At 52.5% G+C, this 15725-nt stretch overlaps 1 protein-coding gene across 1 annotated transcript in view; it reads right to left on the minus strand.

Annotated features, from left to right (window-relative positions):
- TET3 (tet methylcytosine dioxygenase 3) overlaps positions 1-15725 on the minus strand; it is a 151026-nt gene that overhangs the window by 15592 nt on the left and 119709 nt on the right. Inside the window, exons 4-5 of the mRNA XM_054018084.1 lie at positions 11622-11712; positions 3221-3314 (exon numbers count right to left, since the gene is read on the minus strand). Coding sequence (XP_053874059.1) covers positions 3221-3314; positions 11622-11712 — 185 coding nt within the window. The remainder of the gene's footprint in view (positions 1-3220; positions 3315-11621; positions 11713-15725) is intronic.

Here is a 15725-nt window from a genome sequence, read left to right on the forward strand (position 1 = left end):
GACATGGGTAACGTTCAAACTTGACTTCCTTTTCCCACCCCAGAAGAACATTAATTCCCACCCTGACATCAGGATGCAGATGCCCCCTGATAGATGCACAGCACCCCCACCCTGACATCAGGATGCAGATGCCCCCTGATAGATGCACAGCACCCCCACTCTGACATTGGGGTGCAGATGCCCCCTCACAGCTGGACAGCACCCCCACCCTGACATTGGGGTACATCCCTCTGACCGTGATAGAACTGCACCTTCCCTGCTTTAAAACACAATGGAAAGGGTTTCTGTCAGCCAGCAGCACTGCTCCAGCTCCCCCCTCCCTCTGTGAACCAGCATCAGAGTTGGCTCTAGCCTGGCCTGTAACGTAGGAGTCAGACTTTGTCCCTCAATCTCAAGTCCTTCATGTTTCCCCACAATGGCCAGCAGCACAGAGCAACGCTGAGAAACATAACTAGGCTGGCAGCTGGCTTCCACCCCACAGGGCACTGCGCTGTTTGGTCCCTGTTGGGCCAGCGTTATCTCCTCCCATATGCTCCCCGGTGGCCACCCTTATCAGCCGCTCTCGAGCACCTCTGCCCAGCTCGGAGACAAACCCGGTCCCGGTGATCACACTCAGCCCTTCCAGCAATGCGACCTTCACTGGACACCTGTTCTCAGCTCAATCCCTCCTGATGCAGTGCGAGAGACAATCCCATGGTGGGCTCTTAGCAGGTCCTAGGCAGCTTGACTTCCTGGTAACCCAGAGATACCAGCTCCAAGTTTGAGCCATTAGAAACTTGATGGGCCGATTCTGGGCTCTCCAGTTGCTTTCGAGGGGGTTGCGCCTGATTTATGCTCATGTCATTGAGAAAAGAATCCAGAATTCCTCTACATATGAGGCAGATTCTGATCTCAGTTACAGCGATGTAACTCCATTGACTTCAGCAAATTTACATCGGTGTCAATGAGATCTGAATCTGGCCCAGTGTTCTTTAAAATAACACACAGTTAAAATGATTTCCATAACTTCTGCCACAGTCTGGGTCTTTTCTGCTCCCTCCTTCTACACATCGGGTCCCTCCCCCACTTCTGCACTCCCCTGGTCTTTCTTCAGTCCCCAGGGCTGAGCAGTGTTTAGGATGGAAATGCCCAAGACCCTGTTAAATGCAGCAGGAATCCCCAGAGAAGTCTGGGCCAGGTGATGAATTCCACAGTCCAGGTTCACCTCCAGCTACAGGTCTCCTAGGGTGACCAGATAGCAAATGTGAAAAATTGGGACAGGGGGTAATAGGAGCCTATATGAGAAAAAGACCCAAAAATCGGGACTGTCCCTATAAAATTGGGACATCTGGTCACCCTAAGGTCTCCATGTGCGATATTCAGTACAACACGGCACATGGACATTAACCAAATACAAGTTGGTGGTTTGGAACATATTGGTCAGGTTCTCCTCTCAGCTGACAGGGTTAAAGTCAATTCATTCATTTGATCCCCTCTCTGAAACCAACTGAGGGCAGGGCTACACAGCCAGAGAAGTGCACACGCTCCCCTACCTGAATCCAGCTAACGAAGGTAACTGCAGCAGTGTAAACAGGACAGCATGAACTTCAGAGCGTGCCAGGTTCTCTAGTCCAGACTGTGCTGTTTACACTACTGTTGAGACCCAAGCTAGCTACATTCACGCTAGCCCAGGTAGGGTATCCCACCATGCGCAGCTTTTCCTGGGTTGCTACATTGTAAAATTGGCCCACTGGACTTTACGGTACCAGCCTTCCTCGCCCTGAGCACCCCAGGATCTGCTGCGGGAGCAGCCACCACTCAGCAGGACAGAACTAGGTCCCTCCACCACGGCTCAGTATCACCCAGCTAAAAACGTTGAGCACCAAAAACAGAGACCAAAAAAGGAAAGACAGGACTCGTCGCTCTCATGGAACAAAGAACTCTCCCCAGCCAAGCCCTCCTGCTGCTCAGAGCCTCTGTTAGCCTGCTGATGGCCCATCTGAGAGTGGAACAGTTCACTGACTAGCGAGACCAGGTGCTGGGGGTAGGGTTGGTTCCCCTCACCTCCCCATTTAGAGTTTTTACCATTTCAAAGTGGCCGCTGGAAAGCGCAGAAGGTCCAATCTGTAGCCAGCTGGCTGCCATGCTCCTTGCAGAGAGAGGGACCAGGTGGGGAAAGGAATGGAATAGTGATTAAAGGGAGAAATGGGGAGAGGAGAGACAGGGAGGGTCAGTGTAAAGAGAGAAAAGAGAAGAGATGCCCACATACCATGGTGATGAGCAGGGCACGAATAACTAGATAATCTATGGCAGATTAGATTATTACTTGTATCAGTCTCACCTGGAGGCTCCACCTAACCTGTACATATACATAGTGCGAGACAGTCGCTACGGCAAAGAATTTACAAGCTAAACAGACAAGACACGCAAAAGGAGCATTGTCATCCCCACGTTAAAGACAGGGCCTGGAGGCACAGAGAGATAAGTGACTTTCATAGATTTTAAGGCCAGAATGGAACAATTTGCCCATCTAGTCTGACCTTCTCCATAACACTGGCCACAGGATTTCATCCAGCAGTTCTTGAATCAAGACTATTATTTGTGGTCTAACTGGAGGGTAGTTTTCCAAAAGACTTGCCCCAGGTCACATAGCGAAGAAACTGAGCCTAGATTGGTTGAGTGCCAGTCCAGTGTTTTAATCATCCTCTTCCCCATAATTAGATTACGAAAGCAGATCAAACAGATTAGAGTAGATCGGACAGACTAGCTCAAACTAGAGAGCTGTTTTAGATCAAACAGATTAGATTGCACAGATTAGATGCAGATCAGATTAGCGCAAACAGATTAGATCACCTCAGATAGATTAGATCCAATCGATTAGATTAGCTGGCTAGATTAAGCAATGAAATAAAATTAGATGGATTTGAGTTAAGAAAAGAGAGAGCTCTCTAACATTTCTGAACACAAGACCACTGAAAATATCTCACCTGGTGATGGAATGTGTGAATGTTCTATTCTCTGCATCTAGCCCTCCATCTATTCATTCTATGCCCATCCCCACAGCCTCCGAGCACCTGTACCATTACTGTAGATACCCCATTCTCTGATCACCCCATCTCCCCAAAGCGCAAGGTGACTTTGAGATCACACTCAGATGACAGAAGAATTGGGAAATCATTCTTGGTCTGAGTAAGTCATATTAAAAAAAATCTGAAAGCCCACCAAGATGGCTGGCACTTACCCACTTCGCTATCGGGCAGCCCCGGGAGCTTTTGCCTTCCTTCCCTGTATAGATGACCTTTTCGATTCTGATGGCTTTCCCCTTCTCGCCATACCTGGTGGAAAAAGGCATCAAATGAGTGTAGGCAAGAGCAAGGACATGCAATGAAAGAATCAGCGCCCGCTGAGCTGCCAGAATGGATGTGATTTAAAAACCAGACTGTCCCTAAAGGAAATGAGAGAGAAGAACAGTAATTCCTAGCTCCTATATAGAGCTTTTTCAGTCATAGCTCTCAAAGTGTTTTGCAAAGGAGGTCAGTATCATCGTTGCCTTTTTACAGATGGGGAAACTGAGGCACAGAGGTGGGGAAAGTGTCTTGGTGGAGCTTACCCAGCAGGCCAGTGGCAGAGTGAGGAATCAAACCCAGGTCTCCTGAATCCCAAGCCCACTGCATCATGAACGCTTCTTTTCACTCGCACGGCCATTTGTGTTTCACCCTTTCCTTCTCGCTTCCCTGTGCGGAAACCAGCCCTGCCCACACTGCGGTTCACATGGTGTGACATTCCCCCCTCATGCAAGGTGCTCGCACAGAGGTCTGTGCACCACCTTCACCCTCCAAACAGTGGGAACCAGCTGGTGCAGGGGTCTGATACTAACCCCTGAATTTCACCCGATTCCACAAATGTGACAGCACAGCAGCCCCGCTATGAGCTACGATTCAGCTCTTCCATGCTGGCCATGCCAATGGGTGTGTGTGGATTTCCCTCAGACTTCTCAGGTGAGGAGGAGAGGGGATAGCTAGCCAGACTCCAAGAGCGGAAGATCGCAGACCTCACGGCTATGTTAATTCCTGGGAGACTTGCTTATGCCAAAGGTATGTGAGGATGTTCTCCCCTCCCACACCCCGTATCCTTGTTTTCTTCTCCCCAGGCCTCTAACCCCGTTGGATGGCGTGACTCACCCCACGCATCCCTTCTGCTGTGCATCCAAGTGCCTTCCCCTCTACAGCCCGTGCTGGGTCCCAATCGCCTCTCCCTAGCCATCCAGCTGGAAGTCAACCGAGGTCTCGTCTGCATTGGGATTTTGAGATAGAGCTGCAGCTGTGCAAATCGCGTCTGCACTTGTGCAAATCGTGTCTGCACTAGGGATCTGCAGCTGGGCAGCAAGACTAAGGCCTAAGGACACCTGAAATTCTGCCTAGCATTCACTCCCTCCCCTCCAACGCATACGTTAGTTTGGTAACAGAATCCTTTATCCCAGCAGAGCTGCGTCCCGCCCCTCTCATTCTTGGGAGCTACGCTTCCGGTATGTCTACACTCAGATCTCGGGGGAGGCTGGGAATCGCACGCCTCCCTCCAAGCGTGGACGTACCCTGAGACACACTGAGCACCTGGGGTATCTCAAGGAGTGGGTCCACTTTATCACAGCCAAGGAAAGGAAGTAATTTTGAGTTCCCCCACAACTCCTGCCCTTACACTCCTCTTGCAGGATCAGGCCCTAATTTCTGATCCTGCCTTCACATAGGTCCTACACCAATGTTATCCCATTGGCCGCCAATCAGTGTGACTGAGCGCGGAATCACGCCCAGCGAGTTCAACAGCGTTCCTTCCGATGTACACCAGGGGAGAGCCCCTTTGTCTCCCCACTCCTTCCCCTCTGGCAAGCAGACCAGAGTGCTCTGTCAGACGCTCTCAGCCAACTGATCGCGGCAACCTGGGGTTTTTGCTGGAGCTAATCAGCACAGATTAATCTTCCCACTCGCCTCCTTCCTGGAAGCACTAATTAACAACGCCAGCTCCCCCCTCCGCCCCCCCGAAGCCAGCACTATCCATCACCCCCGGGGGAAGAGAGCCGGCCCACACGGCCCTGCCGAGTTTTGCTAGCAAGACACTTTTAAACAAGGATTCCCATGCCCCGGCTGATGTTCATGGGTGAACGCACCCACACAGCCATTGTGGCTGGGCTGCTTCACGCCGGCAGGACTGCCAGGCGCTTCAGAGACTTTGCAGATGTTGGGAACCGGCGGTAGGAGGGGAGCGGGACGGGGACACAAAAAGACAGGCTGGGTGCATTCTGATGCAAAAACCAGAGCCGAAGCGACTGCACTTTGGTCACACTTTACGTGGAGGGGATGGGGACATTTGTAAACAGTAGATACGGGGTTAAATTGTGTCCGATGGGGGTTTTAATACATGGGCGATCAATTGCAAAATTGTGGCACTATTTGCAAACCATTGCTCTAATTACTCCGCCTGTATGCTAGACCCTTTCCCCTTAACCCTTTATCTGCCTTATCTCTTTAGATTGTAGGGTCTGTCTCTTATTATGTCTATGTGCAGCACCTAACACAACTGGACCCCATTCTTGGTCGGTCTCTAGGCACTACAATAATGACATAAAATAGGTCAATAGATTGCTTTACAACCATAGCTTAGAACTATCAATAATACCTTCCGCTGATGTGCGCATAACAGTCTGCAACACACAGTGCTCCTGGGGAAGATTTTCAAATGGACAAATGGCAGTCCGGTGCCTAGATCCCACTGCACGTCATTAGCCTGTGGAACTCATTGCCATTAGAAGTCACTGAGGCCCAGCAATGAGCAAGAGTCAAAAAGGAATTGGGTGTTTATATGAATATTCAGAGTTATCATATTAATGCCAGCAAAAGTGTTGGAAGGGATATGAACCTTTATGCTTCAAGGCTTGAGCCAATCTAACTGTTCGGGGTCAGGATGAGACCAATTGTGAAGGGCGGATGATCCCATACCTGCTACTGCAGGGTTCTCACATCTTCTGAAGCATATGGTGCTGGCCACCATCTGAGACAGGACACTGGGATGGACTGAATTCGGGTCAGACGCAGCCTGGCAGTTCCTATGAATTCTCAGGCAATGCCAGCCAACTCCACTGAGAAGGGCTTTGCAGCTCCCACTGTAGACAAATGGGATTTCAGCTCAACATAAAATTGCTACTCATCTAGATGAGATATTGCCGCGAAGTGGGCAGCGGGTATGCACACCACTGCCCTCTATGGGAAAGAATCAAAACTGCTTATCTGCATGGCTTAGACCCCATACTGCTTTAGACCAAGCAGCAGCGGTTCATCTTCTGGAACAGGAGGACCTGAGTTTTGTCCCCGTCGCATAGCAACAGCTGTGAAATCCTAGACACCCAAGTTTACAAGGACACTTCGTGCACAAAGCTCCATCTCATGCATGAGCATAACTGGAAAGCCAGAGCAAACTGCAGCACGTCTGCGCTGCACAGAAGCATATTATGATTTATAGTGTGGTGGTTGCCCCTAGAAGCCCCAGCCATGGCCCAGGCCCTCATTGTGCCAGGTGCTGTACAGACACAGAACAAAAGGACAGCCCCTGCCCCCAAAGAGCTGACAACCTGCCCTGCTCTTCATCTCATGATCTCAGAGTGTTGTATCAATGCCCCCTCCTGCCTGGAAAGCACTGCCCTCCCCGTGACAGTCTACGGGCACTTCCACTAAGAGCCAACAAATAAGCTAATCTAATGGCAGGCCATTCCCTTGTTGCTGATTGACCCACCTAGCTATTCCGTTCTCAGCTGAAAGCCTCCAGAAGCGAACGGCACCAGCAAGAGAAGATGGAGCCGAAACACAGACATCTCATTGGCCCTGCAGAATTCTCCACTGCTCGGCTCCCAAGCTCAGATGTTCCTGATCTACAGGGTGGATGGGAACTTCCTGGACTGGATTTCACCTCCCTCACCCACGAGGAACACGGATAGCGACGGGGAAGATTTGAGCAGCAGTGGCTAGTGCGTACGTCTCATTAACCTGCTCTACACCCATCCGTTTACCTCTGACCGACCGGAGAGAGAAGCGATCCAGATAACACACTTCAAAAGGGACTAGGGGGACCATAAAGGCAAGCCTCAGCATCCCACTTTCCTAATAACTACCTGCTTCGCCACCGCAAAGCGAATCCAGAGCTCGCCCTGGCACGTGGGGAATGGTGGCCAGGAGACTGATGAGAAAACTGAAGCTGCTGTTGTAGGAACTGCAGGTGAGACTAAGCAGGAGAACACATCATCACCACCACTTGTGGTAGGTCACTATCCAGGGCTTTAAACACAGGTGAGCACCCATGGGCTGGCAGCTCCTGGCCTGTGCAGTCACCCTCTCTGGCAGCCAGCTGAGAACGGGCGGCAATTTCCAGCATGAGCTTTCCATCCCCCTGACCCCCATCGACGCTCATGACTGTAACGGCCGGGGCGCAGGCAGTGATGTCCGCTGGGCCGGGGTCGAAGGCAGGAATCGGGACTAAAACGGGGTGAAGGATGCGGTCAGTAGCAGTAGCAAGCCAGAGCCTGCTTTGTTGCTCAGACAGCTCCCTAGGGCAACTTCCTGCTTTAAATAATTGGTGCTGACCAATCAGGCGGCTGCAGGGTTCTGTCTCTCTAGCTTCTTTGGGCAGTACTTCCTGCAGTGCCTACCCCACCAGTAATCGTTGGCTGCTGTTTCACCTGGCTCCCCAGTGGTGAGGTGGAGGCATTGGTCACCTAGGACCCTGCAACCCTGGGTCCTAGACCTGCCTTACAATGACCTGCCTGCTGCAGCGATGGAAACCAGGGCATATGACAGCCCAAAACTTGCTGCTGCACATCTTGGGAGGGATCTTCTGAAGCGCTCAGCGTTGTTCCCGCTGAAGTCAATGGGGGCTTTATTGTTGATTTCAGCGGAAGCAGAGTGAGGACCAACGCTGGGTGCTTTGGAGAAAACCTGTCCACTCCCGTCCTTGAATTAAATCCAGCCCATTTAGTGAAGGGAGCTTAGACACCCTTATGCACACTGCGATTCCTGGTGGGAGTTTTTCAAGGAATAGCTCCACCAAAGCTCTATGGTGCCCAATGGATGAGCTTGTGCTCAGCTGAACTGGCGAATAGCCACTGGTGCCAGTGCAGTGCTTCCAGATCTACCCCGACCGAGTGCACAGCCTGGCTCGGCACGTGCAGTTCTGATGCTGAAGTCATTCCCAAGCTGCAAATGCTGTATCCTCTGACCTAGAAGCACAGACAGGTGTAATAACACAATAAAACTCCACATTATTGCTGTGAAAAGACTATCTGCTGAAACGGTGCAGGTGAATTTCTATTGCCCTGAGCTGCAAAGCTTCCAGAATCCACAGGGGGTGCTCACTGCACAGGCTCATGGGCAGGAAATTTAATTCCCACAAGCCCAGACTGAGAACATGAAACAACAAAACCTGTTGATTTCACTTTTTAAAATCATTTGCACTTGCATCCCCCCCTTCTATTCAAGGACCTCAATTCACTTCACAAAGATTACCTAACTTCAGCCTCACAACCCCCTCTGGAAGGCGGGCAAGATGGGGAAACTGAGGCACAGAGCGATTTAATACGTGGCTTGCTTGAAGATGACACAGTTGGTGGCAGAGGCAAGACTCCAAGCCAATGAGGATTTATGCCTCATTAGGGGCCCGATCCTGCCAAGCACTACTGACTTGCATGGGAGTTGAGGTCAGTCAACACCTCTCAGGGGTGTTCGGTACCTTTCTGGAACAGGACCAGTCAATGTCTGTAGGCTCTGAGGGCATTCATGTGGTGTCAGTAATTACCCCCTGCCCCGGAGGGGGTTGTGGGTTCCTTTCAATGGCTCGCCTGTTCCCCCATGACTCACCATGCCTCCAGGGTCAGTGACGTAATGCCATCAACCCTGGTGACGCTGTATTTCTAGCTGACTCAGCGCCATGACTCAATCCCTGGGGTGTAACCCAGTTAATCTGGGTCCCACCTGCCTGCGTGGTACTTTGCCGCTCCCCCCGCCCCCCCGCAGGCATATTCCTGCGCGCTGCACAATGGAGAACAAGCAGATCTGACACCAGCCCATTCATCACATAGGGGAAAGGCCTGGAGCAGGATTCTGGGCTTTGCCACAGCCAGGCTGAGATGGGCCCTGTTTGTTTAGGCTGGGGGGAGTGGGGGGGTATTTTGGCCCCTAGAATAGTCCAGAATCCAGGGCAAGCACAGTGGTGCAAAGCCCATTCCCTCCCCCTGGCTAGTACCGTCTCCGTCTCCAACCCCAGGGTGAAGTCCTGGCCACAGTGATGTCCGTAGGAGTTTGGCCTGCAATGGGGCGAGGATTTTACTCGGCTTTCCCAGACCTGAAGAGCTGGAGGGCTCGATTAGATTAGCCTGGGATTAGCAAACCAACCCTTCCTTGCCAAGTCCAAACATCCCAGCCCCTCGGTGGGACCCGGGGCAGAGGGGCAAGGGAGCGCACGTGCTCCCCAAGCAGCTGCCAGCAGCCCCTCCATGGCAGGTGTGTACAGTGGCTGAGGGTTTTCTCTAGTGATTTTCGGTGCCCAACCTGAGGGCTTGTTGCTGAGCCTGTGGCCCCAAGTCACGGCAAGTTGGGCTCTCAGAAATCAAGGCAGCGCCACCTGCTTTTGATTTTCCTGACCAGGGGGACAAGTAGGGGGATGAGCAGAATGATGCTCAGTGCAGGCAGGTGGAGAGCTGGACATCTTAGCCAGGGGACTAAACCCACAAAACCAGGATCCTGCTGCACAGCTGGGCAGAGATCAACGGGGTTTAGCCCCCATTGACTGTCCGGCTGCAATCTGCAAGCTGCTCCCTCCCAACTCCCCACATTCCTGCTGCTAAGACGCGACAACGCCCTGGAACCGCACCGGCTCAGGCAATATGCGTCCGTCCTCCCCAGTCCCTTCCGCTCCTTTTCAATCTGCCAAATGGGAGGACGTGGGCCTGGAGACAACTCAGCTGCACAAATATGTCCAGGATGTCATAACCAAGGCAGGAGATGGTAGAACTGGGTGGCAGGACCCTGCACTATGGGATGAAATTGAGCAAAGGGAAAAATGTTTCCTAACAGCAAGATCTATTAACGGTAGGACCTAACATAGCCAGACTCAGACAAATTTACACCTAACTAGCAGCGAGCGGGCTCTGGCTACCAGTGAGATTGTACAGTCTCCCAAGAGAAAGGGGCGGGAGCCCTGTTGCTTGAGACAAAAAACAACCACCGCCAAAAATCCTGGACTACACTGGAGAGCGAGCTGTAGGAAAGAATCCTGCCCTGGCAGAGCGACAGGCTGGGTGACCCCACTGGTCTTTTCTATTGCCAATTTCACCGACTTGACCGCAGGCATAAGGAATAGTAACCGTGAAAGGTTTTGACTTGCCCTTGGCCGGTTGCTTAGTTTGGCAGCTGTTGAACTGTCTGTGGGAGGCAAATGATACGTCTCGTCATGCGATACTCATTGGCGTACCAGGCAGATATGCACCCGGGCAGCGCACGACTCGCCAGCGGCCCTGCCAGCCCTGGCTGTAGGAAGCAAAGCAAACCGGTTGGCCAACCCAAGCCCGAAGTGACTCCCTGCAGCAAATTGGACTAACCAGTGTGGTTTCCCACAGGCATCTAGTTCCCACCATGGCTTTCCCTTGACCACCTTAGCCCATGTTTAAGGCAGGGTGCCGTGCCTTCCCTAGACCTTTCTGAAGTGTTAGGCAGAATATGTCAGCTAACACCCTCTACCAACTCTGAATCCTGGTCTAGCCAAGGCCACAGTGATTTAGGGTATGTGCAGTCAGAGGTGCGACCACTGTATGTGCTGTAGACTGATCTACACTAGAGTTAACGATAGCAGTGAAACCCCCCAGAAGCAGCATCCTTCCCTACCAGGGTCCTTGGGTACATACGGGGGTACCTCCCACCCCCATAGAGCTGGATCAAAGATAGCTCAGGTGTATCCATCAGCGCTGCAACCACGCCTCCCATTGGCAGTGCAGACAAACCCTTCAGGGACCCGTGAAAGTTGTTTTCACCAGCACCTCTCCCAGGCACTGCTGACAAACCCAGACAACTTTCACTGGAACTCAAGCCAGGAGAGGAAAAATCCCACGCCCCGTCCTGCATCACCACCACGGGATAACGCAACCAGCAGGCGGGTGAATTCAAGCACAAGTAGAACATGTGCGGCGGGGGAAGCGCGGTGGCGGGAGGGTGGCTTTTCGGCTTCCCATTTACGCTGTCCACAAGCACCACGCCAGCTGGAGGGGAAGCGGTGGGCCTGGTGCAGAAGAAGAATCTAGCTGTGCCTGATAAATTGGAGGAATTGTTCGCCCCGGCACAGACACAACTCTGCCCAGATCAGCCTTTAACTGGGGCAACAACACGGCGGCAGCATGACCAGCAGAGGGCACTGGAAGCATCTGCAATCGCCCCCCTCTTCCCTGGGGGTCCTTTGCAAGGCAGAAAAGTGAGCAGTTCCAGCTGTGGAGGTGGGGCGGGGCAGTGAAGGAATGCACTGATTCAGCATAGCCCCTCCTCCACAGGGCCCTCTGCACAGGCGGGGGGGGATTTTACTCCGCCTGTCTCTCTTGTTGCAAACCATCCAGGACGTACCTCTCTTCCATGAGATCCCTGATAGATGCCACTGTTGGTCCCGATCCCAGGTGGGTGTAGTATGGTCCCTCGTCTTTCTCCACTATTTGTTCTAGGAAAAACAAGAGGGAGGGGGGAAATTACTTCATTTGAACTGGTGCCAACCCCCTCACCTCTCCCCAGAAGCATGCAGATGCTGCAGGCTAACGCAAGTCCTCAGTGAAATCAGGACGGCCCCACGTTCTTCACCAGACGCCCGCCAGCGGCACCTGTGCAGCCTCAGTGTGATCGCCAAGTTTGCAGAGCTGCAGCCGACCGAACTTAGGGCGTGTTCACATGACAGGCGGCATAGTGGCACTGCTATGGAGTAATAGCTATGCCGCCGTTTTCTGTCGCTGCGGGAACTCCGCCTTCCCGAGCAGAAGCAGCGACGCTGAGGGACGCATCCTTCCGTCTCCCTAGCTGTGTCTACACTGCGGGTTATATTGGCATAGCCACGGCGCTCAGGGGGGTGGATTCTGCACAGCCCCGAGTGCCAAAGCTCGGTCGATAGAAATTTTAAGCATAGACCAGGCCTAAGGCTTGTCCACACTTGAAAGTGAATTCGGATTAGGGTAAGATACGAATTTAAAGTGCAACAGCTGGTCCTGATCTTAACTCCAGGTGTAGACAAGCCCTTAGCCAAGCGTTCGATTGAGAATGCACAATAAGAAATGTCCCTCGGCTCCCTCTCCCGGGACTGCAGGGCTAGCAAGAGTTAGAAAGAGCAACGCTTACTACTGCATCTCGGGTGAGCAGACAGAACTCTGGGCGTATGCACAGAGGAAGTTATTACTATTATTGCTTAGTTTACAGTAGCACCTACAAGTCCTCACCTAGCTCCAGGCCCCTTTAGGCTAGGCACTGTGCAGACACACAGTGGGACAGCCCTGGTCTCAAAGAGCTTACAATCTACGCACACAAAGGAGGGATTGTTACCCCCAGTTTACAGCTGGGGACTAAAGCACACGAATATTACATCACAGACGGCAGAGCCAGGAATGGAACATGGATCTGCAGAGCACCAGTCTAGTGTATTAACCACAAGGCCATGCTGATAAACAACCCAGTGCCTTAGCTGCATAGTCCTTTCCCACATCAGAGCTGTACTGTGAGGGCCAGATTCTGCCACCCTTACTCCTCATCAGTAGTGCCTTTCTCGCTTGTGACTTCAGTGGGCTCCTGGCTGAACAAGGTCATAGCTAACATGAGTAAGGGCAGCACAATCCAGCCCTTAGCAAACAGAGGTGTGCCGGCTTTTCACACACAGCCAACGCCTATCAAAACCACCCTCCCTTTTCACTCAGTGACAACAAACGGGTTCTCAGCCATTCCTGGCAGGATCGCCTGCAGCACACCTCACGCCCTTTAAATGCAGCCATGGAGAAAAGCTGCTTCAGCGTGTGTTCCGTTTGCTTGTATTTTGCAATCACCCGCGTAGGGAAGATACATGCAAATCCACCCCTCTTTCCCGAAACTGGACACAATGGGCCCGATCCCCAGCTGGGACAGATCAACAGAGCTCCACTGAAATTGGTACAGCTATGGTAATTCCCATCAGCGGCAAGTCCTGCCCAGTGAATCTCGTGGCGTGTAATGGAACAAGATAACACCCCCGCCCCCCCAGACTCAGGTCCAGCAGAACAGCTTCAGGCATGGCCCAGCATCAAACAGGTACAGAGCCAGGCAGTCGCTGCATCAGGCAAGCATGGCCTGGCACTCATCGCATTCTTAGACAGCCGACCTCTGTAGGGCAACGATCAACAGGGGTGAGCGATGTGAACACAGCTACGAGCCCTGCACAGGACGCATGAGCTCCTTGCCTGGAGACATCACAGTCAGGTTCCTCCAATCAGCTGGAACAAGACTGTCTGGTGAATGCTGAGAAGCCAGATTATATTGGGAGAAAAGCGACAGGTTTCTAAATCACAGATTAACCAGCTCCCTGGCAGGGGCAGATTTTGCTATTTTCTGGCCCACATGGAACATTTTCTCTCTCTCTCTTTTCGCGGCCTCCTGGGATCAAGGTGAAGCCGGAGAGAGACAGGAGCAAAGAATGCAGCTGTGACCCAAAGCCATCTACGTTGCCCAGCTGGGTAAAACGCTGCTATTTCACCTCAAACCTAGGCACTGTGAGGCAAGGGAAAGACCCAACTTAGTTATGCTCTGGACCTGGGAGGTGATTGATTGCCTCTTGGGTCAGAGCACATAGCTGAGAGAGCACAGGCGCGGCAGAGACGAACTAGGGAGAGTCCCTTCCTGTAGCTGGGCTTGGCCGTGGCCAGAAAGCAGAACGGCAGGAGTAGGGTTAGCTGGAGAGTGGAGAGGAGTCCCAAGCCAGGGTCGATGAAGACCAGGGAATGAGATAGATGTGCAGGAGGGGCGGAAGGCTAGTTTTTTGGCACTTGGATTCCCAGCAGGGAGAAGTCAGGGGGTCAGTACCTTGACAAGGGGGAGGAGTTGAAGTTGAAGTTGAGCTGAGGAGGGGCAAAGGATCCTTTTTTTGTTTAGAGCTGAACCCAGAACGGGACTGAACTGAGCCATACACGGAAGACCAAGCAAGGCACTCTGGAGGAGGGACTGGCTGGGGCTGACCATCCGGGCAGAGGAAGTGCCCACCAGAGGGCGTGCAAGAAGCAAAATGCTCTTCAATGCCACATCCAGGCACGAAGGGCGGCCTAGCAGTAAGGACGTGTGTTTATACCCTTCCTTTACTCCAGTGTAAGTACGACGTGCCAGAGCCTCAACCACTGCAGATCAGCTCCCCCAATTTACACCAACCTAGCATCTGACCCACTGGCTACAATGAAGTTACTCCTGACTTACACTGCCGTGAGAGTCATTTATCTGAGTGCAGGCCAGATTCCTTTCTCAGGTACACCAGTGTTACACTTGGGACTCCGAGAGGTCACCAGCACATGGCCAAGAGTAGCAGCTGTGGGAACAGCGAGAGATGGGCAGAAATTGAAGACACTGGATGGGAAGAGGGGACCAAACTGAGCAAGAGCTCCAGCTACAGAGGGGAAAAAAGCCACAGATAACCCTTGGCTGGACACCAGGGAGATGGGAAAGCGAGCAAGAAGGGCAATGGAGGAGAGGAATGAGGAGGAACAATCAGAAGTTCAGGGACATGGACCCCTGCCCCGCGTGGAGCCGTCTACACCAGTGCAATGTGCCACCACAACCAAATGTGACACCCTCTTTGCACTGCTATGAATGACTCCACCAGGTGCAGGGCACTGATGAATGGGGGCTCGGAGGTAGGGGTGGGGAATCCAGCAGGAGTTCTGGAAAGAGAGGCCTACCAGGCTCAGGACTCATTGGCGCGGCGGAGGTAACTGAAGCCGTGGGAGCAGGTGAAGGCACCAGAGGAGGTAGGCTGGGAATTTCTATCCCAAAGCTTCTTTGGAAATGCTGGCTGTGAGCCACAAGATCAAAGGCGGCACCCACTGTAACATTCACCACTCCAGCACCACGGGACACGGAACTCAAGCCCAACCGGCAGGGGGAGAAAGAGAGACTCATGCAGTCGCTGATACCAGACATCTGGGGACTAGTAGCCACTATGGCCAGTCAGGAAGACACAGGAATGGCCAGAGTTATAGAGTCATGTCGGAGCCCGGCTGAGCCAAAAATTAGCTCCAACTTCTCCATGTTTCCTCCTCTGTTGTGCTTTTGTGAGGAGGTACAATTGGTCTGGCATAGCTAGTGCCCAGATACGGCACACTCTCTGGAGTTCAGGGGGCAGCGTCAAGATCCACGTTACTCCAAGCCCAAGGCATTATTGTCTAAGGGCACCTCTACACGGCAAACTATTGCCAACGCAACTGATATCAGCATAAAGCCGCCGCAAACAGTATATCACTCATGCGCGTACATATGTGGCTCCTTGCGTTGGCACTGCAGGAGCATTCGTGTCAATGCATGGTGCACCACGGAGGTATCCCAGTGTGCAACTCACCATCATCCAGCGCACTCTTTCTTGGGAAGTTTTGACAATGTATGGTGAGGGCAGAAATGAGTCACGCAGGGGGTGACTTGGATTGTGGGACCAAGTTCCCATCATGCAACTTTCTCCATCCCATA

The sequence above is a fragment of the Malaclemys terrapin genome, chromosome 2, assembly GCF_027887155.1.
Source record: "Malaclemys terrapin pileata isolate rMalTer1 chromosome 2, rMalTer1.hap1, whole genome shotgun sequence".
NCBI classification, from domain to species: Eukaryota; Metazoa; Chordata; order Testudines; family Emydidae; genus Malaclemys; species Malaclemys terrapin.